This window comes from Mesocricetus auratus, unplaced genomic scaffold (genome assembly GCF_017639785.1).
Source record: "Mesocricetus auratus isolate SY011 unplaced genomic scaffold, BCM_Maur_2.0 Super-Scaffold_100025, whole genome shotgun sequence".
Classification (NCBI taxonomy): Eukaryota; Metazoa; Chordata; class Mammalia; order Rodentia; family Cricetidae; genus Mesocricetus; species Mesocricetus auratus.
The window spans coordinates 14494369-14521760 of NW_024429206.1; the positions used below are offsets into that span (position 1 = coordinate 14494369).

At 46.7% G+C, this 27392-nt stretch overlaps 1 protein-coding gene across 1 annotated transcript; it reads right to left on the reverse strand.

Annotated features, from left to right (window-relative positions):
* Positions 1-1946: 1946 nt before the first annotated feature.
* Positions 1947-26052, reverse strand: Vps33a (VPS33A core subunit of CORVET and HOPS complexes). Its single transcript, XM_040731646.1, has 13 exons — positions 25897-26052; positions 24486-24551; positions 23945-24072; positions 22420-22606; positions 19271-19387; positions 17810-17984; positions 14088-14284; positions 11001-11127; positions 9327-9394; positions 7910-8047; positions 6267-6404; positions 4137-4305; positions 1947-3527 (listed from the first exon to the last, which is right to left on the reverse strand). The coding sequence occupies exons 1-13, from the start codon at positions 25996-25998 to the stop codon at positions 3346-3348; spliced, it is 1794 nt and encodes a 597-aa protein (XP_040587580.1). The 5' UTR covers positions 25999-26052; the 3' UTR covers positions 1947-3345.
* Between the last annotated feature and the right edge of the window lie 1340 nt (positions 26053-27392).

A 27392-nucleotide genomic window follows, 5' to 3' on the forward strand; every position in this document is an offset into this window, starting at 1 on the left:
AAGCAAATGGCCCCTTAATTTAATCAGGATCTCTTATTATCAAATCATTGCCTCGGTGAAGCCTGCTGGAAAACAGGGGCAGGACATCAACGCGCAGCTCAGGAAGCCAGTGAGTAGTAATTGCTCCCCCAGAGAACTGGACATCTGAAGGACTCCTAGGGCCTGCCTCACCACAAGATGGGAAGCATGGCTAAGATGCATACAGATGAAATGGCCAGGTGGTTCAGAATCGGCCTCTCTTTCCTCCTCACCCTCACTTTTCAAATGGATGCCTCAAGGTCCTTATGTGGTTTATACTCTGCAGCATCTACAAACCTGCCAGATTGGGGTATTTTATAGCAATGGAATAACTAAGACACACTACATAGAGGCTGACCAGATGGCTCAGCAGGTAAAGGAGTTTGCCACCACCTGACAGCCTGAATTGGACCCTCAGGACTCACACGGCAGGAGAGAACCCACTCCTTAAAAGCTGTCCTCTGATTTCTGTGTGTGTACACACACACAAAATATAATAAATGCCATCTTACTCTGCTGTCTTAACAAAGGCACGTGTAAACACGCACAAGGGGATGTGAGAACCACAGACGGTGGCCCCAGAGTGCACGATCCTGATTTACAAAGTTTAGCAGTTTGCAAACCCATTACCCAGGCATGCACCATAACTGACCAGCTAATTTGCTATCTTTTCTCACAGATACTTTGCTTCAGATACTCAGTTCATTTTGCTGTTTAAAAGATTTTGCTAACACTTGGTAGTCTGAGGCAGAAGGACTGAATTCAAGGCCAGCCTGGGCTACAGAATTTGTTTGCTTGAATTTAACTTCTCAGAACACGAACATTTCCTCTTAGAATTAAGCTACTGGAATTAAGCTTTTTTTCTTTTTCTCCACGTGGTTCTGAGGATTAAACCCAGGGCCACATGTGTGCTCTGTAGGGTTCTATTACCTGCTAAACGAATCCCCGCCCCCTCCCACACATTTTTTTGGACAGGATCTCAATGTACTGCCCAGCTGGCCTTGAGCTCTCGGTTTTTCTGCCTCAGCCTGCTGACGCTCACAGTGAAGGTATGCCCCCATGTGCAGCTTCTCGCTAGCCTTCATGTACAACTGAGAACAAGGCAGACCAGCACTCAACGTCAGCCACAACCCGCTTCTAGTGCAAGCAGAGCAGGAATGGAATGGAGTTCATATGAAGCCTGCCTAGCTCTCAAGGGATGTCCCATTTCAATCTCCCTCCCTTGGCCATTTCTCTCTTGCTCTACAATCAATCCAGTTATTGTACTTGCCTTCTGGATTCAAGACAACAGAAGATGTAAATTAACTCATCTATGTAGATGTCTTTAATTGGGATGGCCGCCGAAGCAGAATGGTCCGTCTAACCAACTCAACGAAGTGCAGACATGGTGTAAACATTCCACCTTCTCTCACAGTAAGTATTCCGTTCCCACACCCTTTCTCAGGTAGAGCACACTCTTAAGAGGCGAGGGCAGCTGTGTTAAACAAACTCACACCAAAGGGCATAAGATATGGTTAGCACTATTTCTCTTTGTATACAAAGGATGCAAGAGTGTGCTTATTAAAAAGTCTTCTGCGCAAGACAGTTTTGGAGCTGACCTTACTATGCCCTGAGCAAACAAATACAGACAACAGAGACAAATGCAGACACGTGAGATTACAGCTGGGCAGCTGTTCACTGGACCAACACCCAAGGGAAGGAGACCTGACCAGACTTGAACTGAATCCCGGGAGAGGAAGGCATAGAGGACAAGGTGGATTGCGTTCCCTGGCAGCTGACAGGCCACTGCTGGCTCAAAGGTAAAACCAACCCCCTGGGAGAACAAGAGCCTGAGAGACAGTCTTCTAAGCCAAGTGCTTTCCCATATGGGAATTACTCTCCACCCCTCCTCATACTGCATATCAAGGCTAAATTAATGAAAAACAGCATTACTTTTGCCATCCTTTATTCCTGTTTTTTTAAAAGTATGCAATTTCTTTCACATATAAAGTGCAGTGTATTGTTCTTAATCCTACATGAAGAAAACTTGTGGTTCATAGTTAACCATAGAAATCACACCTGGGATGGGACCTGGGCAATGCTGAGACAGGCTGATTTTTCTTAAGATCTGGGTGATGACAGAAAAGCTGTCATCTGGGTCCCATGCTTGGTGCCTTACTCCCCCGGATGCCGAGATAGGAGGTGGGTGGAAAAACGCAGGAACTCCCAGCTTTACCGACATGCCTGCTGTGAGCAACGGTTCACTCCCGACAGCAGTGGTGGCACCTGTCACTGCTGGGTTGAGACGAAGGCTGGCCACAGTGGCTTCAGTCACCAGGCCAGGGACTGATCAGCTGAGTATTTTCAAGCAAAAGGAGCGTGTGAACTTGAGTACAGGCTGAGTACTAGAGAGGTGCATATGGCAGTTACCATGGTGACAGAGAGGCTTGAAGAAACTTAAGAGCTGTCACTGCTCATCGGATCAGCTGGATGCTGGGCCACAATGAACATGGAAGAAAACTGAGGGCCCAGCAGCAGCACCTACACCGTGTGTCTTGGAGTTAACGCGCAGTCACAAGTGCCTCTGGATGGCTAATTCAAAGAAGCTACCTGGTAATCAGTTCCATCTTCACCAGAGTCCTCTGCAGGCAGAGAACCTGCACAGCTGCAGCTAAATCACAGAGGGCAGAAACTTCATTACGTCAGGAAGCTCCTCCAGGCTTCTCCGTTTTTTCAGAAGCAAACAAAACTTGCCTTAGGAATCAAATTGGAAGAGACAGAAGGCACAAATGTGCTCTTTTCTGCAGGGAGCAGGCACTCAGACAATGCTGGTTTAGTCGTCAACACAAAACCACGATCCTGGGCATGGAATATCTTCCAGAAGACACTAGATTAGTGGTCCAACTTGTTTATATTTACCCCTCAGACTCTGCTTTTTAGTTACTGTGCACATTTGTGTGGCCGTTGGGGCTTCCCACCTACATTCTTAACTATTTCCAGAAATTACTAATGAAGACTGTAAGCTTAAAAATTCCAAATCAGTCTCCTTTATTTGGGGAAGGGAGGCTTCTGTCTGAAACTCACTATGCAGTCCAGGCTGGCCTCAAGTTTGCAGCAATCCTGACTCTGTCTCTTTCTTAAGTGGGGGGGCTATAGGCGTACGCCACCACACCCAGCTCAGTGTCTCTTTACCCAAGCCGATTCTCCTTTCTTTAGGATCGGGGAGCACAGACAGAGGAGCAGGAGGGAGGATGCAGCAGTGACGTGAGCCTACCGCTGGGCTTTACATCCTTCCAGCGACTGTTCAGAGACAGCTCATTCTGTACTGACTTGTCCAGTCTGAACACCCTAGAAAGGCTTTTCCATGAGAGCCTCTATCCAGCTGCTTCCATTCATCAGTTTAGTGGTTGCAATTACATACTCAGTGCCTCCATCTTCCAACTGGGAGAGAAAGCGCAGGGCAGCGATTTCAGCAAAGGTGACACCCCCGAGGAAAAATATCAACGTGACTCTGTTTTCTCCTGGTTGGCCTAAAATGTAAACATTTCACAATTCAAACATTATCTATTACTGCTGCCTCTTGAAATATTTTTTTTTCATTTAAAAGTCAGTCTATAAAAGGGCTGGCGAGATGATGGCTCAGCAGTTAAGAATGTGTATTGTTCTTGCAGAGGAAGAGTTTAATCTTCCAGCACCCACATCAGGCAGCTCACAACTGCCTGTAACTCTAGCTTCAGGAGATGCTTCTGACTTCTCTAGGCACACGCGTATGCACGCTCTCTCTCTCTCTCTCTCTCTCTCTCTCTCTCTCTCTCTCTCTCTCTCTCTCTCTCTCTCTCTCTCTCACACACACACACACACACACAATAATTATATATTTAAAAACCAAGAAGCATAAAGAGGTCAAGTGCATCTTGGCACGGCTGGTTCATTTGAGACCTCGGAATGCCGATTTTGACCTTAACACCAGAGTCCTGGGGGTCTCAGTGCAGACTGAAAACTGCTATTCCCAAGGGCACAGCACAGCTCCAAGGCTTCCAATGTACATTAGCAGCTGACTGCTCTGACTCTTAGGAACTTTACAACTGCACAACACGAGCCATGTGAGAGGCGCAGATTGTGGAAGGGAGTTAACTCACGTTTCTTCTGCAGCCCGGTGGGCAGTGACTGCCGTTCTTCGAAGTGGGGCCCTGGGAGAATGCGGAGAACTTCCTCGATGCTCCGCCAACCCGGCCGGGAGAGGAGTTGGGCAAGTCGCACACTGAGTGGTGCGTAACCACTGTACACGTAGGATATGTCTGTGGGGTTCTGTCAACAGTTAAAGAAAAATACAGCAACTGAGAGCTACCCACAGTTTTTTGGTAACTGAAGTTATTTGACTGGGAGACAGAAACTCCAAACAGCCCTTGCCTGTGTCTTGCTCCAATCCCCTTGGATGGGTTTCATGCTTAGCACTCAGGGCTTTACAGTTGTCTTTTTTTAAAGTTTATTTTTATGTGGGGCATTGGTGGCGCACGCCTTTAATCCCAGCACTCGGGAGGCAGAGGCAGGCGGATCTCTTGAGTTCGAGGCCAACCTGGTCTACAGAGTGAGTTCCAGGACAGCCTCCAAAACAATACAGAGAAACCCTGTCTCAGAAAAACAAAAGCAAACAAACAAACAAAGCTTATTTTTATTTATGTGGACAGCTGACAGCGTGCATCTGTGCGTGAGTCTGGGACTGTAAGTGTGAAGGTGCCTGCAGAGTCCAGAAGGTGCTGGAGTTACAGGAGCTTGTGGAGCTCATGACATTGGTACTGGGAACTGTGCTTGGTCCTCAGGAAGAGCAGCAAATGCTCTTAACCTCTGAGCCTTCTCTCCAGCCTGACTTTACTTTTTCATTTGTTTGAGACAGGCTATCACTGTGTAGGCCAAGCCAGTCCCAAACTTATCCTCCTGCCTCAGCTTTCTGGAATGCTGTGATTATGATGTGCACTTGGGAGACTGAGACTGGAGGATCAAGGAGTATAAGGTCACTAGCTATATAGGGAGTTAGAGGCTAGCCCAGATTACAATGAGTCGGGGGGGGAGTAAGGGGGGTGTATAGCTCAGTGCTAGAGTGCATGCTTAGCATGTGTGAGGCCTGGGTTTAATTTCTAAGACCAACAATAAAACAAACATAAAGCCCTCACTATGTAGGATTACTAATTAGGATTAAAAAGAATCGGAATGGGGCACCAGGAAGGGTCTTAGAGCCCTTGTTAGGCAGCAGGTGGGTCCGAGGTCAGAAAAGCGGTGAACTAACACACTGTCTGTGTGACAGAACTCACACTTTGCAGCATCACACAAAAAGAATGGAAAGCCAGGAGAATCTTAGCAGACCAAGAGCACAGAACATGTGTAGTGACACTGCTAGATGTGTAGACGCCACCTGGCCACAAGGGTGGCGTCTGTGAGGCACACGTTAGCTGTGGCAGGAGCTGCTTCTCTTCCCTGTGCACAGCGGACGGGCTCACACATAAGGGACATCTCTGTGAGCTACTCTCCCTGGTGTCCCCTGCACCTCTCCTCAGGGCCCTGTGCCCAGAAGCCTGTAGGTGTTGTGCCAACACTCCCATGACTTCTGTTCGTGCCACAGAACAACTGGAGAGTGGACAACAGCCTGTGGCTTGGCATGAAAATTTTGCCCTGCCCTCTGGTCAGTGACACACATGGAGGTCAGAAACCCTCAGTCACACAATTCTCTCTGGTTCCCATGACAAGTTTCTCTCTGTCCCCCCTGGCTGTGATGTGCCTGGCTCCCTCAAGCTCCTGCTGCTGCAATTCCCCAGCTATGATGGTCTGCAGCCTGGAACTGTAGGTGACAACAGTTGGTGAGGGTCCCACGCTGCACCACCTCTCGCTGAACCACTCTGTTCACATCTTTATTAATCTGGAGCTATCCAATCTGACAGCATTCTGTCTGTCACTGAGATGGGGATGCACACAGCACACACATGCATTGCTTTTCCAGAAGCATAAGGAGATGATTAGAAAAGAGTAAAGAGCTAAGAGTAAGGGTGCTTGCTGCTAAGCCTGGCAACCTGAGTTCAAGCCCCAGAACTGACATGGTAGAAGGAAAGAAACAACTCCTTCAAGTTGTACATACATGCACGCACGCACCCACACACGCTAAGCAGGCGAGTGTGAAGAGATACCTAGACATGGGAACAGATGTATAGACTATGGTGTGTCCCCATGTCCCCTGTCACAATGAACTTCTAGAATCAAGCACAGGAACAACATCTTACTTGTTCATTGACGTCATCCATCCAGAGCCGTAACGTTTTCCGAATCGTTGGGTAATTGTTCCTGCCCCCTGTCTGAGCCTTTAGCAGGCCAGCCTTCTCCAGGTTATTCAACGTCAGTATGTGCTCATAGCCATAGGTCTGAAGGAGAAGACATTTGGCAGTGATGTTAGGTCAGGCAAAGGGCTTCTGCAGATTTCCAAAGAGGAGCACTCCAACAAATCAATGTGGTTTGTACCACAGGGCTCATTAGCAAGGTCAGAACTGAGTGTGGCAAGTGCAGGGGACAGGGCAGAGGGCGCTCTCACTGAGACACTCAGACTCTTGCCCACCAATATTAACCCTGCTCTTTGTCTCATGAATGATTTAAAACTTTTACTTTAAAGTCATCGTTTATGACCTAACTTGAGAATTAAAGAAATTAGATCTACTTACAGTATATACTTAGCTCTCAAAAACTGTATCTGCACACTGGTAAGACCTCTAGACACATGTAAGAGCAAAAATAATTAATAATAAAATATTGCACACATAATTGTATTTCTTGTCTTTAAGAGACAAGTAATGGCTAACCCTGTGGAGCACCAGCTGTAGACTGTTGCATCCAGACATGCTAACCCTGAAGTGATACTGTCTCCAAGCCTATGTACATAAACATCCTGTGTGCAAAGAAGAAACGGGAGTAGGAAGGAAGCAAACCAGACTGCTGGACTGCGTTCATCTGGGGAGAGGAAGGGAATTGAAGCGAGGCTGAGGAACAGTCAGTCTGCTCCACATACTCCTCCATTACTGGAATCTCATGAGAATTTGTCATTTGTGTAACTAAAGAAAGAGGAAAACAAAACCCACAAAAACTAACCATATTGAGCACTGACTGGTAATAGCAAATAAATATTGCCTGAGACATTTAAATTGGAGAATTGTTTTTTTCAGACAAGGTTTCACTGCCTCTACCTCCCAAGTGTACGCTGCCAGGCTATGGATAACATATTTTTTTAAAAATAGCAGTGGGCGTCCCCCTCCTATAAAGTCTAACAAGCTAAGCCTGTTAAGGAACAATCAGAAATTTGTTCCATACATGGGCTCGTAGACATACACATACCTGCAAATCAATCAAAGAATGTACTAAAACTTTTTTTTACAGAGGCCAGCAAGATTCCTTATCAGGTAAACATGCCTGCTGCCAAGCCTGATGACTGAGTTAGATCGTTGGGTCCATACGGTGGAAGGAAAGAGCTAACTACTGAAAGTCGTCTGCTGTCCTCCATAGGCATGCCATGGCATACATGCATGCATATGTACATGTGCACACACACATAAACATGCTATATAATTAAGTACATAAACATAATTTTAAAATGTACATTAAACAGATAGTGGTGATAGACAGGGCTTGTGGGAAGGCTCAGAGGGAGAAGCGCCTGCTACGCTGCCTGGTGAGCCACAAAGAGGTTGGAGGAGAACAGACTCTGAGCTGTTCCGCCCTGCCCCCCCCCTTGCCCCATGTGCACGCCATGGCACGTACACACGCAATAACAGACAACAGGTTCTAGAAACAAAACAAGATCGTGTTCACAACACACTAACAGTTATACTATTAGAAGACGCTTTCCTTCTCAGCAAATAGAACATCTTTAGCTTACTACCTGGAGAATTTCCCTTTTGTAGTAGTCCAGAACCTTCTGCTTGAGCCCACTATTGCACACAGACTGAAGGCAAACCAGTCTCAACACCTTGATGAGCGGGTGCTTCTGGGCAATACAGTCCTCGATGTAATTGTTGACCTAGGAATGAAGTATAAACAGACTAACCAGTCCAAGGACCTAAAATAACTTGATATCTTCTCCATTCATCTAAGACAGTGGTTCTCAATCTGTGGGTCAAGACCCCTTTGGAGGTCCAATGACCCTTTCACAGGGGTCACCCAAGACCACCTGCATATCAGATATTTACATCACAATCCATAACAGTAGCAAGATTAAAGTTATGAAGTAGCAATGAAATAATGCTATGGTGGGGGTCACCACAACATGAGGAACTGTATTAAAGGGTTGCAGCATCAGAAAGGTGGAGAACCACTGCTCTTGGCAAAGAGGATACATGACTTCCTAACACCTTCTGAAGGTATTCCCCCTCATCCTTATGTCCCCAACCTGATGGCCACCACCCAAACACACCAGCATGAGGTGGTTAGGACACCACTGGCACATCTACTTCATGGACAACCAGCTTAGTGGCTGCCAAATGTTTGGGGTTTATAGGTCTTGGTCTACCTTAAAAAAAAAATGATACCAATAATTTACTTAGCATGAAGTGACAGGAATACTTTAAAAAAAATAGGACCCTTTGAAAATTAAAAAAAATTTTTTTTTTTTTTTTTTGGTTTTTCGAGACAGGGTTTCTCTGTGGCTTTGGAGGCTGTCCTGGAACTCACTCTGTAGACCAGGCTGGCCTCGAACTCACAGAGATCTGCCTGCCTCTGCCTCCCGAGTGCTGGGATTAAAGGTGTGCGCCACCAACGCCCGGCTGAACAATTATTTTAATCGTGATGGATATTTAAAGAAATTACATAACAAAAAAAAGTTTTTTAAAGTTAACCTGGGTTTGTTGTTGTTTTGAGATAGGATCTCCTGTAATCCAGATTGGCCTCAAACTTGTTATGTAGCCAAAGCTGGCCTTAAATACTTCCATCTCTCAAGAGCTAGCATTACAGGTGTGAGCCACCATGCCCAGCTGGTGTGTGCGCACATACGAGTTGTTGCTATTTGCTTTAGGAGGGGTATTGAGTCTGAACCCAAGAGAGAGAGAATGCACAAATAGAACCAAATCAATGGCTGAGGGACAGGTTGACTGGTGCTCACCTTCAGTCTGAGCACTCAGGAGGCAGAGGCAAGGGGATCTCTGAGTTACAGGCTAGCCTGGTCTACATATCAAATTCCAGTCCAGCCAGGGCTACTAGGTGAGTTTAGGTCTCAAACAATAACACCATAGAGAACACCACAACGGACTGCTTATCTTAGGTGATGGACTTCCAGTTCTGGGGGAGAACAGGTTCCCACATACCTTATCAGTGTCTATCCCGGACATGAACTCTTGCTCCACTGTTAACTTATCAAAGAAGTCTTCAGAAGCTAAAATGTAATCAGCAAATTTTTGACTTAGAAATTCCACAGTGTCAGCTGGTTTGAGCAATAAGCTTCTGGTCATAAGCAGGATTAGCAAATGAGGCAGAGGCATACCAAACCAAAAAGGTGGAGACTCAGTGCAACCAGGAAACCAGAGCGCCGAGCGTCCACTTGCACACCGCTCCTGCAAGGTCCTTTGCTTCAGATGCGCATGTCAGGACAGGGCAGGAGTCTCAGTGTCAGTGAGCACTCACATCCCCAGGACAAGCCTCCTGTCAACTGACTGGGACCTTTGTCACCAGCAGACAAAGGACTACTCTTCTTCCAACCCTGAACTAAGATTCAAAGCGTATTTCTTAACACTTGTCCCAAACAAACACCATTCAGTGCTGAACACTCGCCTCTGCTTCCACCCGAGTCGATGGGCTTGAGTCAGGGTTTAATACATAGCTCATGACACTCTCTGTGACAATTCTGTAGCAAGTTTTTGTTTTGGTTTGGTTTTCGAGACAGGGTTTCTCTGTGTAGCTCTGGCTATCCTGGAACTCATTCTGCAGACCAGGCTGGTCTTGAACTCAGAGGTCTGCCTGCCTCTTGACAGTTGGGGTTAAAGGCGTGCGTCACTGGCTTAGTTTTTGAGGGAAGGTTTAGTGTAGCCCAGGCTGGTCCTGACCTCATTATACTGAAAATGACCCTGAGCTTGGGATCCTCCCGCTTGCAACAGCCCCAGTGCTGGAGTCATGGCACATGCCACCAGGGCAGACAAACACGCGCCACTGACCGCGCTACATTCCCAGGCCCTTTTCTCTCTTGTCTGAGAGTCTCACAATGTGATCAAGATGCCTCAGCCTTTCAGGTACTAGAATTATGGGTACCCTGCACAGTTCTTAAGGGGACCAAAGCTAGAGTCCCAGCACAACCCCAGAACAGCATACTGTTCTAATTAAATAATCCTTCACATAGGAAAACACCATGGGAAAAAGATTAACTGCTTCACATCATGACTGGGGCAATCTTCTGGACGAATGCTTTTTTCTTATCCAGGTTTCAGGTATTTTTCCTCATGGTTAATAAATCATTTTTTAGAGGTGTATGTGCGCCTGAGTGTGTCTGTGCATGGGTATGTGCTTATGAGTGCAGGTACCCTCAGACGTCAGTGGGACCCTGGAAGGAGTTATAGGCAGCTGTGAGCCACCAGCCGTGGTGCTGGGACCTGAACTGGGGGCCACTACAAGAGCAGCCAATGCTGTAACCTCAGCCGGGACAAACATTCCTAACTGTTAACAGTCACACACTTAGTCCAGCGGAGTGGCCAAACTTGTCATCCCATCCCAGAGGGGCAGGCGTTCGTGCCAGACCTGACTGTATATCAAGTTTAAGGCCAACCTGAGCTACATGAGACTCTACCTAAAAGAGTCACGCACTCACTTCTCTGGTGACGTGTGCATGATGCTAAAACGGAACTGACTGGGCGGCTGAGTGGTCGGGCACTTGCTTCACATCAACAGGCCCTGCTTTGGTCCCTAGCACTAAAATAACAAACAAACCAGGTGGCGGATGGTGTGTACACAAGCCAATCCCGGTGGGAAGAACCACAACAAAGGGTACTTACTGGTGACGTCTTTGATTAACTCTGCAATGGAGGTATGGTTGGCAAGAGAGCCCCTGGCGGCCTGCATGTGGGGCAGCTGGGAAACGAACTGCTTAATCTCCCCCACTGTCTTGGCATTGTGCCTCTCCTGCAACAGAGCACAACAGGCAGCAGCACCGTGAGGCAGGAGAATGTCCCAGAGGGTGTTTCATCAATATTGTCATGAAAGGGAAAATGCAAAGAAAGGTAAACCCAGCTCCAAAGTCATAGAAAAGCTAAGTCCAGTGACATGGTACAGCTCCATCCGAGGACCTACAGGGCCACACACACACACACACACACACACCACACACACACACAAATATTAAGTTCTACACATCTACACATAGGGAGCCACAACAGCAGAAAATGTCTAGGTCAGGCATGCCAGAGCTGACTTATAACCCCAGCACTTGGAAGACAGAAGAATCAGAAGTTCAAGGTCATCTTTAGCCATGAGACCATTTCAAACACCAAAAACAAACAGCAAAAAATTTCCTATTTAACAGAAGCAAATCCCACCTGGCATTAGATCTCAACAGTGAATGCTGCCCATGAACGCAGTGAACCTCGACTATTTACTTACTTATTTTTATTTTATGTGCGTTGGTGTTTTGCCATGGGTGTTGGGTCCCCTGGAACTGGAATTACAGACAGTTGTAAGCTGCCATGTGCTTGCTGGGAATTGAACCCAGATCCTCTGGAAGAGAGTCAGTGCTCTTAACCACTGAGTTATCTCTCCAGCCCCAACAAGAATGTTTTAATAACATCATCCCAAACTACCTACAGGAATATGGAGCTAATCTACAGGTAGAATCCCTAAGCAAGGTAACACCTAAATCCAGAAACACAACAACAAAATCAAAAAGCAGTTTTCAAAAACTCTCCCAGTTTCTGTCTCTAGAGTCTGAACAGTCATTTTGTAAGTCTACCGAATGCCCACACTGCAAAACCAGCTCAGCAAGAACAAACTGGTTAAAGACCAGGGGAGGCAGGAAGGTGGTAATGAAGCGGTGGGCGCTGGGGACTCTGATCTCATTATCATTTATCACACATGTGGGCTCCCCTGCCACTGCCATGCTGGCCAGACCTCAAGCGCTCTCCCCGAGCTGCACACTCCATGTCTGGCATCCTCTAGGGAGGAGGCGAGGATAGAACAGGAGGTCACAGGAACTCGTGTAGGAAAATGTCAACACCCATGCTCTCACATCCCCTAAAAGACGAGCCCTTAATACAGCGCTGCTGACACAGGCCGGAGAAAGTTTTAAGAGGATGAAAGCCTAGGCTGTGATGCAGCTCCAGGGTACAGCACTGTCCAGCATCATCAAGGCCCTGGGTTTAATCCCTAGCACTAGAAAAGTAAATTAATTAATTAATTTTTAAAGAAAGAAACCCTTAGGTCCTCCTGAATATGCAGGTGTTAGAATGAGACAGGTGGACTATAGCCCAGCTTCTTTAAAAAAAAAAGATTTATTTTTAATTATGTGTACTTGTGTGTATCTATGTGTGGCTACGTCCATGTGAGTTCAGGAACCAGAGAAGACCGGAGGGGGCCTCAGATGCTTTGGAATGTGAGCCACTCAGTATGAGTGCTGGGAACTGAATTCAGGTCCTGGCAAGAACAGCGCTCTCCACCGCTAAGCCGTCTCTCCAGTCCTAACCCAGCTAAAATGTGGGTCACGATCCATACAAGGCTATGTAAATGAACAAGGGGTTAACAAAGAGTTAGTTTCTGAACATGCGTTGTCCACAAATGAACTGAAACACATTTCTGGCAGTGCTCACTGAAGCTTTGGCCCTGAACACAACCCGGAGCCTCTGAGGGTGTGTGTCCTCACACCACTCCAGCCTCAAATGCCCAAACTCCAGACTCAGCACTACTTCATACTATGTGTTTTCACCCTATGAAAGGTTTTCGCTCCTATAGAAATATAATGGTTTAATTAAAAAAACTTACTACTTTCCTATAAGAGTTCCAGGCCAGGGCTACATAGTGAGACCAAAAACCAAAACAAAAAATACATAATTTTGAAAATGCTTAGCTGAGCAAGCTGTTAATCCCAGCACTAGGAGTTTGAGGTAGGTGGATCTCTGTGAGTTCAAGGCCAGCCTGGTCTACAGATCAAGTTCCAGATAGCCAGGACTACACACACAAAAAAATTCTGTCTTGAAAACCCACACCCCCCAAAAAACCAACAACAAAAAAAACGAATACCTCCTGAGAAACATTATCTGAAGGTGGGCTGATCTCTGGCTTCCATATGCACACTTTGGCAAACACACTCCCTCCCTCCCTCCCTCCTTCCCTCCCTCCCTCTCACACACACACACACACACACACACACACACACACACACACACACACACACACGAGTGAAGAGAACCTTTAATTGCCAATGATTTCTTTCTTTTTTTCTTCCTTCCCTGTCCCTTTTTTTCCCAGACAGGGTTTCACCTGTAGTCCTGGCGGGCCAGAGCTGCATCTGCCTTTGCCTATCAAGTGCTGGGATTAAAGTGCCGAGCGATCATGCCCGGTTCCAATTATTTCTGAAATGGCCCTAAACACACTGCTGCCATTCTCTATTATATATTACAAAGCAAGGGGGCAGTCTCAGCACTCACAATTATAAAATCAAAGTATCAATCCATTTTTTTTTAAGACAGGTTTTCTCTGTGTAATAGCCCTGGCTGTCCTAGTTCTCCTTTTGTAGACCAGGCGGCCTTGAGCTCAGAGACCCACCTGCCTCGGCCTCCCAAGTGCTGGGTTTAAAGGTGTGTACCACCACCACCCAGCCAATCCACTCTTAAAACCACTAAAGATGACCTATGTCCTGAGTACCAAATATTCACCTCCCTACCAAGCAAATTTGCTTTTGTGTTCAATAGTTGGTAAAATTATGAACCCGTCAGTAAGTTTCCTTATGCTTTGTTAGTTTGGTGTGTATCTGTCTTACAGACCTAAACATCTCAGGCAAACACAAGTCCGAGCTGCAAACACTCCAGCTGTGACCAGGCCCACTGTCCCCTCTGCACTCCCAGGAGGCAGGTGGCGGCCAAGGCTCGCCTCACCTCAAAGGCTGCGGAGATGATCTTCGCTTTCTTGCTGAGCACAGAGCCCACAGCGTTGAAGTTCTTGTCTCGGATCTCGGCGTAAAGCTCCTCTGCAGAGTTCAGCTGAAGTTTCTTTGCCTCTGTGGGAAGGTCCTTCCCGCTACCGCCGCCCTGCTTCTTGGGTGCAAATTTCTCTGGTGGTAACTTCACATAACCTGAAGTTGGAGGGAACACGCCCTTAATCCCAGCCTTGGGGAGGCAGAGGCAGGCAGATCTCTGAGTTCCAGGTCAGCCTGATCTACAGAGCAAGTTCCAGGACAGGCTCCAAAGCCACAATAAGAAACCATAAACAAACAATCAATCTGACCGATAATAAAAGGTTCTATACACAGATGTTTTGTTTGATGATTATAGAATGTCAAATGATACAAATGCCCAACATTAGGTGAGTGACTTCGCAAACCTGAAAACACTATGGATTGCAATATTACATCCCAAAGTGCTGAGAGAATATTCATCATTATACCAGGTCAAAAGAAGTTTAAAGCCAGCAAGATGGCTCAGAGGATGACTTGAGATCAAATCCCTGTAACTCAGGTGGTGGAAGCAGAGAACCAAAGATATAGTTGTTCTCTGTCTCTCACTTAAGAAATTTATGACAATTTGTATAATTTGATCCCCTTTTTACTCTAAAGTAAAGAAAGTAAGTTGCAAAGAAAGACTTCCAACAAGAATGGAATGCTATTGCTGTGGTTTGGGCCACAGGAAGGGCTCTGTATGTTTTCTTTGCTGTTTTCCCTGTTTCTCATTAATCAGCATTTTTGTTATGAGAAACATACTGAAGAGACTGAGTTCAGACATATTCTTTTCCTCTTGGAATAGTCCCTACCTGCCCCTCACCTTTTACACAGCCACGATGGGGCTCACTCAGAGGCCACCCCTGCCCAGGCTCTCCTTCTGCTGTCTTCTGGGTGTGCTCTGTGGAGGCCCACCCCTTGTTCTGATTCACACCTATGGTCCAGCATCTTGGAATGAATGCTTCTACCAATTAAGAATGAGGGAAAGCCAGGCGGCAGTGGCACACACCTCTAGTCCCAGCACTTGGGAGGCAGAGGCAGGCGGATCTCTGTGAGTCTGAGGCTAGCCTGGTCTACAAGAGCAAGTTCCAGGACAGCCTCCAAAGTCACAGAGAAACCCTGCCTTGAAAAACAAAAAATAAAAGCAAACACAAATAATGAGGGGGAAGATCCATTTTAGGGAACAAATTAAAAAATGACATATGACCACTCTACTAAGGGTCTGGCAACCCTTAAGTTGTGGAAATGCCTCTTCACCTCCATCCTCAGCCGTCCACATTCTGGCCCCTTAGCAGCACACTCATTCTCGTGACAAAAAGTCAGAACACAAAACTTGTCACTTGGGCCATTTTACAGTCAACAATTCAGTCATGCAGTGCATAGCTTTAAGGCTACAGCAGCCATTTCTAGACTTTCTCACCCCAAGGGAACCAGCAGCTCCACACCCTGCTTCCCAGTCACTGTACTTCACAACTTTTAACTATCCACAGCTCCAGAGCGTCAACAGAGGTCAGGCCGAGACAGACAGCGATGTGTGTGTGTGTGTGTGTGTGTGTGTGTGTGTGTGTGTGTGTGTGTGTGTGTGTGTGTGAGATAATTCCTCACACCTGAAACACTAACAGAATCAAACATGTTGGTCCAAACTCCAGCTGGTCTTCCAAGCCTTCCACCTGGTGACCCCGACCTCCTGAGCAGTTGCTGAGGATTTCACCATCTGTGCACACCAACTCCTGGCAAGCTGGCTGCCTCAGCTCCAGCATTTACCACACTGCTTGCTCCTCTTCTGAACCACCATATAAACTTTACTCCTCCTTCCAAACCCAGAAGCTGTCCTATTCTCCACCATCCACACAGAGCTAGCCTCGACTCACGAGCAGGCACAGCCTGGGCAAGGATCATCTGGGTAGCCCATGAGTCAGTGGTGTGCTCAGATGACTAACCTTAGGCTCACACGACTAGTCAGCACTGTTTCCAGCTGTGCTCTGCCTTCTATGCAAAGGGAACTTTCTGAATAACCTGTGGGCTGAGTAAGGCGGCAACTGTCCATAGCCTAAGGTTGAGTACGGTGGCAACCATCTATACCCTAAGGAGGAGTACAGTGGTGACCATCTATACCTTAGGCTGAGTACCATGGTGACTGTCTGTCTACAGCCAAAGGCTAGGAATGGTGTGACCATCTACTGTCTATAGCTTAAGGCCGAGTGTGGCAGTGACCGGTCTATAGCCTAAACTCCCAGCACTCAGGAGCATAACCAGGAAGATCAGAGCTCAAGGCCAGTCTGGGCTACAGAGCGAGACTTTCTCTCAAAAATATAAAAATCGGAGGGCCAGTGAGAGGGCTCAGGGAGTAAAGGTGCTTATCACTAAGTCCAATGACCCGAGTTCAATCCCCAGCGCCCACATGGTGGAATGAGAACCATACACACAATAAATAAACACATGTGGAAAAAGGTTTAAATAAAGTATGACCAAAATATATACATGTATGAAATTTTCAAAGAACAGATTTTTAAAACATTTTTTAATCTTTATTTTATGTTCATTGGTGCTTTGCCTGCATGTCTATGTGACGGTGTCAGAAGCCCTGGAACTGGAGCTACAGACAGACATGAGCTGCCATGGGAATTGAACCCGGATCCTCTGGAAGAGCTGTCAGTGCTCTTAACATCTGAGTCATCTCTCCAGTCTCAAAGAATATTTAGTCTCCATTCTTGGGAGGCAGAGACAGGTGGATACCTATGAGTTCCAGGTCAGCCTGGGTCACATAGTAAGACTAGGGCTCAAAATAGACAAACAGATAAATGACAGACAAACGATCAGAGTGAGATGAGAGCCCGCGGAAGCCCTCTCCCCCTTCCACTACTTCCCCGTTCCCTGTGTTCGCATTCGGCCACTCGTTCACTGTGCAGCAACGACACAGGCAGACACAAATACAAGCACAGTTTACAACGGGAATAAACCAGCTGTACAGTTTCTCATGTCCACATTGGTGACTTTCGTGGCTCTGCAATGTTGTATAATTTTTTCAACTACTTAGAACAGCCTGGAAAATAAACAGCAGCACAAAGTTCCATGCAAATCTCCCTCATGTTTTCTGGGATGATGATTACTCAAGTGAAATACATTCTTGGGATCTTTGCAGGCCAAGAAGTAATAACATTTTTTGTTTGTTTGTTTGAGACAGGGTTTCCCTGTTCAGCCCTGGCTGTCCTGGAATTCACTCTGTAGACCAGGCTGGTCTCAAACTCTGGAGGCAGAGATCCGGTCTCTGCCTCCGGAGTGCTGGGACTAAAGATGTGCACCACCACCACCCAGCTCAAGAATTAACAGCTTTATCAGCTGCCAACTTGCTTTAAAAAAAAACTGTATTAGTCTCTACTTTCAAACCATCATTAGAAAATGGATCTTTAGTTGTGATAATTCACACCTTAGTGTAATCACAACACTAGGGAGGAAAAGGTTAGCCTGAACTACACAGCAAACTCCACATTAGCTTGGGCTACATTCTATTTCAGAACACAGTGTGTGTGGGGAATTAGAGCCCTGGAACTTTACATTCAAACAGTGCTTGAGAACAAACCATAAAGCAGCTACTCTGCATGAAGAAGTGGGGGAGCTTCTATCCTATTAGTGACCAGTGAAAGCTGACGCCACTTCACTTACTGTTCTGAATGCCGTAAATCTCATCGATGAGTCCTTCGTACGTGAGCTGAGTGGCGAGTGGCGTTAATAGATCCACATTTCGATCAAGCAGCAGGAGGTTATCGAACACGGGGAACACGGAGTTTTGGCTTCCCGTAAACTCCCTCTTCATCCTGACCATCATATTGGCCACTTGCTGGAAACAAAACACGGGGTCAAATGAAGGCCCCTGGGAACTAGCAGAGTTTAAGATTCTGCTACAAATAGAACAAAAACCAAAAGGTTAAAAAAAGAGAGAGAGGGAAGCTGCTAAGGCCAGACAGATAATGAAATAAACAGCTATCAACAAACACCTGTGCTTAAAACCACATCCCACTTGGATGCCAAGAGTGGCCCCTGGGCTTCAGTCAGACACAGTATCAGACCCAGTGACACTTGCTACATGAAAAAGTTATATTCTAGTGTCTCTGGAGACAGTGAGGTAAGCAGCTGCTGCTCCAGAGAAAAACACAGGGACCTGTGAGCCCCTGGTCATAACTTTTAATTTGTTTCTTTTTATAGATTTAGTTATTTTTAGGGCATGAGAGATGGCTCAGTGGTTAAGAGCACTTACTGGTCTAGCAGAGAACCTGGGTTCAGTACCCAGCCCCCACCTTCTGGTGGCTCACAACCATGTGTAACTCCAGTTACAATGAATCCATCCAGACACTCTCTGGCCTCCATGGGAATCTGCACACAAGATCCATCCCATCCCATAATTAAAGAAGATTTAGTTATTTTTACTTATGGTTATATTTGTGTCTGGGTGTGGCTTTTTGTATATCAGTGCAGTGCCCACATTTGTCATAAGACAGCATCAGATCCCCTGAATCTGGAAGTGCAGGTGACCCCTGAATCTGGAAGTGCAGGTGACCCCTGAATCTGGAAGTACAGGTGACCCCTGAATCTGGAAGTACAGGGGACTGTTGCCTGATGTTGGTGCTGAGAACTGAACCTGGGTTCTCTGAAAGAGCAGGAAGTGCTCTGAATCACCGAGCCATCTTTCCAGCCCCTGGTCATGCTTTTGTCAACAGACCAATACTAAACCTTGTGTCCAGTCTGTGTTTGGTCGCCTGATGATACGTTATTGAGTCATACAGGACAGAAAGCCAAGAGCCCTAAGACTCTGTGCCAGATGGACCTTATCTGACGCATGACATTCACTGTCACACTACACACCTCACACCACACTTAGGATGCATTGAAACAGCAAAACCACCCAACAAGCTCACACTTGTGAGAAGCCTGAGCTAAGTGGACTATGAAAGAGACACCTGTCACCTTGGTCACCTGTACTAACATGTCCAGTGGGTGAATACTGACTGGAGAGTGATGTATGAATTGCAGGAAGGAGATAAAGTCCTTAGCATGGAATGCAAAATTGACAAGGAGTTTCCCTTTGACCACTATTCTGGATAAAACCAGAAAACAGAGGGTTCTCACCCGAGCACACTCTCCTTTCCCAAAGATGTGGGGGATGGTACCATACAGCGCCTGCAGGGTCATCAGTCCCTTGGCTGCATGGTACAGGCTTGTCTGGTCACCCTCCAAGTAGCACTCCTGTGGAGACAAAGGCCAGTTACTGTGGGCCATCGTTTATTTTGGGGCATTTTACAATCACCATCTGCTTACAAGTCAACAGTGGTGGCTGGGGGTGGTGATACAGAAGGATGAGCAGGCACATAGGAGTCCCAGGCCACCCTGGGCTACAAGAGACCCCATTCGAAATAAAAAGATGAAAATGAAAAACATGAAATGAAAAAAAGCCAAATGGTTCTTCTGTAGCCCAGCTCGGTGGCACATAGCTTTAATCCCAGGAGTCAGGAAGAGAGGCAAGAAGATCCCTGAGTTCAAGGCCTGTTCTACAGAGCATTCCAAGCCACCAGCAAGACCTTGTCTCAAAAAACATAAAACAAAACAAAACAAAAAATGGTATCTTTTGTTCCAAGGCCCCCACTGCTACTACCTCAGTGTCTCTTCAGTACTTAAGAGCCAGGGCTGAGGAAGGTACAGTGGAGCTCTGACCAAGAGGGGGGGCTGTCCCAACAGAGACATCACCGGAGTCTGTGTGTGCTTCAAGACACTGAGAGACTTGTCTTGGCTCCCCTAGGCTGCTACTTTTTACCTTCCCTCAGCACAACAGCCCAGGACAAGACTGCCAGGAGACCGCATGCTCTGAACACTTTAAAGTAAGAGAATATGACAATCCATGTTTCATTTCATCTTAAAAAGTTTGTACTACTACAAAGACTCTCCCTTTATAATGCTATCTTTTTTTTAAGATTTATTTATTTATTATGAATACAACATCTTGCTTCATGTATGTCTCCACACCAGAAGAGGGCACCAGATCTCATTATGGATGGCTGTGAGCTACCATGTGGTTGCTGGGAATTGAACTCAGGACCTCTGGAAGAGCAGTCAGTGCTCTTAACCTCTGAGCCATCTCTCCAGCCCTTATAATGCTATAAAAAAAAAAAAAGATTTCCAAACTGATGACAGGGTTTTTTTTGTTTTTGTTTTTGTTTTTGGTTTTGGTTTGGTTTTGAAGTCAAAGTTTCTCTGTGTAGCCCTGGCTGTACTAGAACTCACTCTGTTTATCAGGCTGGCCTCAAAGTCAGTTTCACCTGCCTCTGCCTCTGCCTCTGAGTGCTGGGATTAAAGAAGTGTGCCACCTAACCTGGCATTGCATAGTTTTTTTTTTCCTTGTTTTTGGTAGTTCTGGGACTCAAACCCAGGTTCTCAAGCACATGGTTCCACTTCTGACCTACACTCTCAGTAACAATAGATTTAACCCTGAATGATCATTATATTGGCTCTCACTGAAAACAACACTCATTAACTGGGGCCCTCATCTACCAGAGCAGTCATCAAGGGAATGCTATGCATAAACAGGCCACTCCTTGCATAGATAACCCATGTGGAACTTCAAGCTACAAGGACATTTTAGGATGAATGCTACTACACATTAATATTTAAAAGCTCATATTTTGGGAACCAAACTTACTCACCCACACAATGGAAACTCTGTAGTTTTTTACTAGGCTCACTTTAGATATATCAGTTTTTAGTTACTAAAATGAAGGTGCTAATGCTATATGCTGGCACTGAACATTCAGTGGAGTGAGCACCAACTCAGATTTTATATACGACACAATAAAGCCAGAAGCAAGCAAAGATCTAGACATCTCTACAGAAGCTAGGAAAAGCCAAGCTGTGCTGAACTATTTAGGAACATGTGAACTCCATTACAACTATAGCTGGCATTAACTTCAGTCATAGCTCTCAGTCCTAAAACCCAGGGAACATACAGACAGAATATTGTATGTGCTATGAGTGAGGGCTGCAGAAAAGTCTGACTGAAAAAGAACTTAAAAGAATTTTTGAAACCATTATAGCAAAAGAATAAGAGGTGAGCTCGGTACTGCCTCTGCAAAGAGGTCTAAGACCCAGGGAAAGATGGCCTCCTCATCACTCTCTGTTCTTTCTAACTAAACAAACTGTGCACTGGTGACCCAGGAATGGGCTACCTGTAAGAGGAGGGAATGAAAGGGGTAAACTAAACTCAAGGGCTGCACTTCTAATAATTTACAAACAAAGGGACCAGAGCCTCACTCAGCCCCTGCTTTAGCAGCCATGACAGGCTACAGAAGAGACATGTAGGCCTCTGACACAAGGAAACTCCAGATCCTCTGGCCTCCCAGAGCCCAGGGCCAAAACTGAACACAAAGAAGCTCCAGATGTCCCCCCTCTCCCCACCAGCCACCCTTGCCAGCCTCCTAGATGCTTGGTTTCTGGGAACTGTTTGGCCACAAAAGAAATTTCAGGGGGGACCTGTAGTCTCCAGGATATAGTTCTGAAAACTATTGGCATCTATGAACAACAGGCCACCTGCAAGTAACAAGACAATGCCATAGAAACCACAGAATGTTCCCTCTCAGCACTGACCAATGAAAATAATTGTTACACAGGTATTTCATGCCAAAATATGACTTTGAGAAATACTGATTGTTCCCAAATGACAACCAATCAGAAACCAACCCGTACCTACTGATGCAATCCTGTAACTTTTGTCTTTAAAACCTAGCAGTAGACAGGGAACTTCACTCCCTCTGGAGGCTGCTGTGACAGCTTGCTAGACGGGGTCCCTGTCATGGGTGGATGAACGATCATTAAACCTTGCTTTTGCAGCTTAGTGGGTCTGTCTTCCTGGTGGTCTCTGGGGACTTTGCAACTTGGGCACAACACGGCCTCATACACAGGAAAAGGAAGAAAATGAGAAGAAATAGGCAGAAAAATGAGCAGGAAATTTGCCAAAGAGAACATATGAGATGGGCCTCACCACAGATGCAAAGGGAAGTGGTGGCATGACACTTCCAGTAATAAGTCCAACAAAATAAGTCTGGAAGCCAGCCATGGTGGTGCTCGACTTTAATCCCAGCAGGCAGGAGGCAGAGGCAGGCGGAATCTGGCTTGGTGAGTTCCAGGTCAGCCTGGTCTATACAGTGAATTTAAGGCTAGCCAGGGCCACACAGGGAAACTCTGCCTTTACAGAATATAAACATTCGATGCTAAGGAAAAGTCAACCTTACTTTGAATGCACCCTCTGATTCCATGGATAAGAGGTCCCCATCAAATGGAATGAGATCCAAACTGTATTCCTCTCGATGAATAAAGGATCCCAAAACACCCAGGTCTTTCAACCGCTGCTCACACAGCAAGCTCCGGCGTGGCACAAACAAGATATGGAAATCCCTGGCAGGGCCACGCCTGTCTTCACTGCAAAGGAAGTGACCATTATTAGCTTCTGCGCTCTTTAGGGTCAGAGGTTTTCTTATTTTGTCCCCACTGCCTTTGAGACGCTAAACAAACACTGCTTAAGTAAACATATAAGGGCAGACTCTTCAAGGGTCTGGAGAGGTTAAGAGCACTTGCTGTTCTTCCAGAGGACACCAGTTTGGTTCCCAGCACCCACATAGCAACTCACAACTATTCCAGTTCCAAGGTGTCCCGTGCCCTCTTCTGGCCTCCATAGGCACCAGGCATGTGCACAGTACGTGTGCAGGCAAACACTCATACACATAAAGTAAAAATACGTAAATCTTTTTGAAAAATACACTCCAGACTCTCATACCAGAACTGTTAATCAAACTTTGATTCCAGCACCCCTATCACATGACTCACAAGTGCCTGTAACTCCAGTTCCAGGGGATCCAACACCCTCTTCTGGCCTACACAAAACGCACACACAAAAATAGAGACAGAAAAAGACACAGAGACAGAGAGAGAACTAAAAACCCCAGATCTCACAACAGGATGACTGTGTTTTGTTGAAAACAAATGCTTCTTTAAGCAAACCAGTTTAACACAACAGTCTTCTATCAAAGTGAGAGCTACCTCCAGACTCCTGCTTTCTAGTCTTCTTGTTTGTGGACTTCCAAAATTAGCCCATATACAGCCACAGCTTTCAGGGGCTGCATCAATCAGCTGCACCACAGAGTGCAGCCTGTGCCGAGAGCTTCCTTTATAGATTGGAATCAACATTAAACTTTAATCAGTTCTTACTTATTTCGCTGATGAAGTTCAAGCACACTACATCTGGCATTCTGAGGGGAAAAAAATGACCATTAGGGGTTTTTATTGCTGTGTTTTTAAAGGCAGAGTTCTCTCTGCTGGTGCAGGCTTGAACTTTTAGCTAACCTGAGGGAAGTAATGTCCCTCAAGCTACTCAGAGTATTCTCACAATATTCCCTAATATTCTTCCACGTCCAGTCTTCCTCTCCCAAAAGATGGCCTTCCAACACTCTGGCAAGAGGGTGCTACAAGGCCAAGGTACTCAGAACACTAAAGCCACTATAAAACTTTTAGGCAGTGAAAGTTCAACAGGGGAAAGTGCCTACTGCTAACCCTGATGACCCAAGTCCAATCCCTGGGACCTCTGTGGAAGAAGAGGACTCATTCCCACACAGGTACCATCACACACACACACACACACACACACACACACACACACACACACACACACCTTCCAAAATAAACAAACAAATAAACAAATAAGTGTAAAAAAGAAAATCTTTTCAAGCCCAACTTGTTTTGAAACGCGGAGCTTTGAGGTACCTTAGCACATTCTCAGCAATTATATCCATCAATTCTAGCCTGGGTCTGACCAAAAAAATGATGTTCTTGACATCAGCTGCCGGCAAACGATTTCCTTTAAGTGTGAACATTTTTTCCACTTCATGTTCCTAGGGAAGCAGACATAGCAGGTTAGTAAGAACCCTGACCTCTACCATCTTCAGATTTATAAATGATTCAATCACATAGAGGACCAAGCTTCAAGATAAAGACATTGTTTCTGCACGGCAGTCAAACTAGTGACACACCAAGTCATCAAAGGCACCAGGACATGTTCCCACCAGACAGTGCTGTGTGTGAAGTTGTGTTTTGTTTCTGTTTCCTCTCTGTGACACCAGACATCAATTCCAGGGTCTTGTACATGCTAGGCAAGTACACCGACCACTGAGCTGCACGCTCTACGAAGAAGGTTCGCCATGTACTAATACCAGTGTTTATACAGATCAAATAGCTCTGTAAGCAATTTTACGGGAAGATATATAAAAATTATTAATTCTTGAGCAAATCCCATACGGCGCATTACCTTTAGAAGGGAATACTGGGCGATCAGTCCAAATGGTCCTGTTAAGTACTCATCCCACACGATTGCCTGTAAGAGAGGAGAAACACGCCCTTATTGCAGATATTCTCAGGAGTCCCAACAACAGCGACAGAAAACAGCAGTCACACACAGTACAAATCTAGTTTTGAAGGTTTATTTTTCCCAGCACCCCACTCCCACTTTATTTTATTTTAATTATGTGCGGTCGTGTGTGTGTGTGTGCGTGCGTGCGTGTGTGTGTGTGTGTGTGTGTGTGTGTGTGTGTGTGTGTGTGTGTGTGTGTGTGAAGTTCCCTTTAGAGTCCAGAAGGGTCAGAGCCCCAGGACCTGAGTTATCAGTTGCCCGCTGTAGACGGAACTGAACTGGTTCCTCTCTTCATCACTGAGCAGCCTCTCCAGCTACCAGGAAATATTTCCCTAACATCTGGAGTTAAGAGTTTTACAGGCTCTCATCACATTCACAGCCTAAGGCTCTAAAATTTTCCTGAGGGGAAGATGTGATACTGGGGTCAGTAACCCCTGGTTCCTCCAGGAGCGACACTTACTGTAATGCAACACCGCAGTCACAATACGGTGTCCATGCACTCTATTATATCTATCTGATTTCAGCATCCTTTGTAGTCTAATCTGGGCCCCCGTGACTTACTCTGCCTTCCTGACTAAGTAGCAGAAAGCAACCATCTTTCTTGGGGTCCCATTCCCCCGCCCCAAAACTGGTTCCTTAAGCACCTCCGTTTTATTTTTCTCTTCAGGGTAGTATTGAGAGATCCCTAGAGAGTACTGGGGGATGATTCGTAAACCTCAGAATAGAGAATGAACGATGGATGCTTCAAAGAACATCTCACAGGTAGGCAAACGACGGCTCGTGTCTGTAATGCCACAACTTGGTAGGCTGACGCAAGAGAATGAGGAGTTGGAGGTTGAACCTGGGCTACACAACCAGGAACAGTCTACGCTGCCAGGAATTGACTCAAAAATAAAATGAAGAGCCGTGCACACGCCTTTAATTCCAGCACTCTGCGGTAGAGGCAGGTGGACCTCGGCGAGTTCGAGGCCAGCCAGGGCTACACAGTGAGCCTCTGCCTCAAACTAACAATGAGGAAAAAGAGGAAGGAAACTCTATTAAGTCCCCGGTCTAGCCCGCCTCCCTTGAAAGTTGGGTACTTTTATGGGCAAAACTCGCGTTTAAGGCCAAGTGTTAAAGTTTGGGTGGAGTCCATCCTCTCTCAGCGTGTGTGGAGTCAGCTGTGGGCGTGGGTGCTTCAGACTGGAAGGGACGACGCGCCCGCCGGCGGGAGAGCTGGGGGCTGTCACAGAGCAGCGGCCCGGTCGCCCTAGACGCCTCGCCCAGCCGCGCCAGGCCGGGCAGGGTGGCGCCGAGCCTCGCCCCTCACCTTGCTCCCGGCGCACTTGTCCAGAAACTCCCGCAGCTCGCGACGCACCGCCTCGCGCAGCACGTTCAGGTTCACTCGCCCGTATGACAGGTGCGCGGCCATCTTGACCCGCTACCGGCGCTTCCCAGACGCCACGCGGTCACGTGACGGCCCGCCCACGTGACCAGACTCTCTGACGTCCGTTTACCGCGGAAGGAGGACTCCTCCGCTGGGCTCGCCCGGAAGTCCTAGAGTGCCAGTGTTTTCACCCCGTGTCTCTGTCTGGGAACGGTGGGCACTGAAAAGTGCGGGGGGGTTTGGTGTGTGTGTGTCTGTGTGTCTGTGTGTCTCTGTGTGTGTGTGTGTGTGTGTGTGTCTGTCTGTCTGTCTGTCTCTTCCTCCCCTCCCCCTCCCCCTCCGTTCTCTGTGTAACAGCCTTTCTCACTTAAGATCCTCCTACCTCTGCCTTCTGAGTGCTGGAATTAAAGGAGTGTGCCACCACGTTGAAAAGTTGAAAAAAACTAAACAAAAGAATTAGATGTCATTTGTCCCGTTTAAAAGGCACCACACTTCTGTCTTAGCTGCTACAATACTGGTGTGAAATGGTGATTGAGGCCAGACTACAAAGTGTGTATTACCACACCCAGTCTAGTGTTAAAAGTGGCTGAATCCAGAACAGGCAGACCCCTGTAAATTCGAGGCCAGCCTGGTTAACAAAGCGAGTTCCAGGACAACCAGGGCTACACAGGGAGCCCCTGTCTCCAAGTAAACTATAGATGGCTCGGCAGTAACCTGAACTTGCTGCTTTTCCCAGGACCAGGTTTGTGGCTCGTGACCATGTGCAACTCGCGTCCCAGGAGGTCCGATACCCTTTTCTGGCCTACCTTCAGGCAAACACTTAAAGAGAAGAGAGAAATGGCTTAGTGATCAACAGTACTTGCTGCTCTTCCAGAGAACCCGATTGGGTTTCCAGGACCCACGTGGCAACTCAAAAATGTCTGCAACCCCAGTTCAGATCCACTAATACCCGCGTCCTCTGACCTCCACGGGCTTGTGCATGTGCGCGCACACGCGATATTTTTAGAGTTACTGCAAGAGCAGCAAGTGCTCTTGCCTGCTATGACAGCTCTTCGGCTCTCACACTCACCCAGTCACCTCAATACAACAGCGGATAATTTTATTTACTTTAACGCGGTGCTTTTGAAACTATTGTGTGGGGAGGTAGCCGTATAGCCAACTGGTTCAGTAGCTATCCTAGCAATTTTGAGAGTTGATAAAGGTTTGTGGGTTACTAAGAAGACAGAGCAGCACATGCCTATAATCCCAGCACTTGGGAAGCAGAGGGCCTGTCTGGTCTACATAGCAAGGCCCAGCCCAACCTGAGCTACACAGTGAGGGCTTTTCTCAGTCAAGGTCTAGGAAACAGCTCAGTGGTCAGGTGCTTGCCTGGGACGTGCAAAGCCTTAGGTTTAACCCTACCCCAAGCACCACAAAATAAGTAAGTGGAATTATATGTT